The following is a 2,138-nucleotide window of genomic DNA, read 5'->3' on the forward strand; positions in this document are numbered from 1 at the left end:
CCACTACCATAGTACTAACACCCACTACCATAGTACTAACACCTACTACCATGGTACTAACACCCACTACCATAGTACTAACACCCACTACCATAGTACTAACACCCACTACCATAGTACTATAACACCTACTACCATAGTACTAACACCCACTACCATAGTACTAACACCCACTACCATAGTACTAACACCCACTACCATAGTACTAACACCCACTACCATAGTACTAACACCCACTACCATAGTACTATAACACCTACTACCATAGTACTATAACACCTACTACCATAGTACCAGGACTCCTGATTGATTATTGATACACTCCTGATAGTACTAACAGCTACTACCATCATAATGACAATCATCCACGACTAATTCGGCACCGCGCCGCCCCTTGCACTCACCAGGCGTACAAAATGTATGGCGAATAACCCGATCTCGACGATGTAGGCGCTGGCCTTCACTCCTGGCGCGATGAACTTTGCCAGCGGTGCTACGGTCCTGAAGAAGGTCGTGAGTCGAGCGATCCCAGCGACAGCTAGGACGATAAACCCGGCATTAAATTACCGTAAAACTATAGTAAAATTACCAAAAAACTACCGACAAAAAATTGTCGTAAAACTATCATAAAACTACCGTAAAACTATCGTCAAACTGTCGTGAAACCATCGTAAAACTATCGTAAAATATCGTAAAACCATCGTAAAACTATCATACACGCACGCACGCACACACACACACACACACACACACACACACACACACACACACACACACACACACACACACACACACACACACACACACACACATACATACATACATACATCTTTTCTCACGTGCTGGACTCGCAAGCGCAAGAGCACTGGCTCCCAGAACCTCCTGTTGGCAAAAATAACACATATATTAAGCACATGTGTATGACATGAACATCAACATGAACATCAACATGAACATCAACATGAACATCAATATGAACATCAACATGAACATGAACATGAACATCAATATGAACATCAACATGAACATGAACATGAACATGAACATGAACATCAACATGAACATCAACATGAACATCAACATGAACATGAACATCAACATGAACATCAACATGAACATCAATATTAACATGAACATCAACATAAACGCACGCGCATAAAGGTTTGAGTATATGCTGATTATTTAGATTCATAATAAAGTTATAAAAACTTACGCGGACGATAGGTCTGAAGAAGTCTATCGGTGAGATAGACGAAAACTTCGTCAGTGTAAGTTTTTATAACTTTATTATGGGATCGAACTCAGATGAACTTTATTTTCCTCTGAACTATAGAGATTCGATTAAATTTTTCCATCATGATTTGTAACTGATGCTGTTATCATCGCATCGACTTACGTTCAGGTTGCTGTCGGCATGCCTGCGCCGTCTCGTCTCTGGCTTGATGTTTGCACTCATTAATTGCCACTGCATGCTGAGGTGAAATTCCTGCATGAGCAGGCATAGCACCAGCAGTGCACTCATTCTCTGTAAGCTTCTCCTCATACTGCCCTGAAACGGCACGAACGACGAATCAACATAATGTCGACGCATGCAGGGACCAACTGTTTCCATAGGTCATTATAAGAATCCGGTACTGATTCTTTATGAATACTTTAGAATAAAGGTATGCCTACTTTAGAATAAAGTAGTCATTAATTCTGGGCAGCGTCACCTTTGGAGTCAAGCGGGAGGTCAATGGGTTGAAGGTCACCTAACAAAGGTACGACGTATAGGGGTGGATGGCGTTGTGAGAAAATCAGAACACAGACGGAACTACTAGTTAATTAGTTATTATAATATCGAATAGATTCATCACCTTCTCTATGATATTGCAAGCAGCGGTTATCACTAAGGACACACTGCGAGCAGCTATCTATAGTGACTCTATAGTGGTATATTATAGCTAGTAGCAAACATCAGCAGCTAGAAAGTAGGAAATAGGAAATAGGAATAGGAAATAGGATATATATCAGAAGTAGATAATAGGGAAGGAGTGTGACTTCAATAAACAAGGAAAATTCGTCCTTTACCAGCTTTAGAATACCTACGATTTACTACGCGTAGCTCAACCAACTTGAGTTACGCGTAGTAAATCGTA

The 2,138-nt window shown here is 40.8% G+C and overlaps 1 protein-coding gene across 1 annotated transcript; it reads right to left on the minus strand.

Annotated features, from left to right (window-relative positions):
- Positions 1-356: 356 nt before the first annotated feature.
- LOC106807747 lies at positions 357-1,627 on the minus strand. Its single transcript, XM_014810198.1, has 3 exons — positions 1,397-1,627; positions 828-882; positions 357-538 (listed from the first exon to the last, which is right to left on the minus strand). Exons 1-3 carry the CDS (start codon positions 1,610-1,612, stop codon positions 372-374), a joined length of 438 nt encoding a protein of 145 aa, XP_014665684.1. The 5' UTR covers positions 1,613-1,627; the 3' UTR covers positions 357-371.
- Between the last annotated feature and the right edge of the window lie 511 nt (positions 1,628-2,138).

Source organism: Priapulus caudatus, unplaced genomic scaffold (genome assembly GCF_000485595.1).
Source record: "Priapulus caudatus unplaced genomic scaffold, Priapulus_caudatus-5.0.1 Scaffold232, whole genome shotgun sequence".
In the NCBI taxonomy this organism is placed as follows: Eukaryota; Metazoa; Priapulida; class Priapulimorpha; order Priapulimorphida; family Priapulidae; genus Priapulus; species Priapulus caudatus.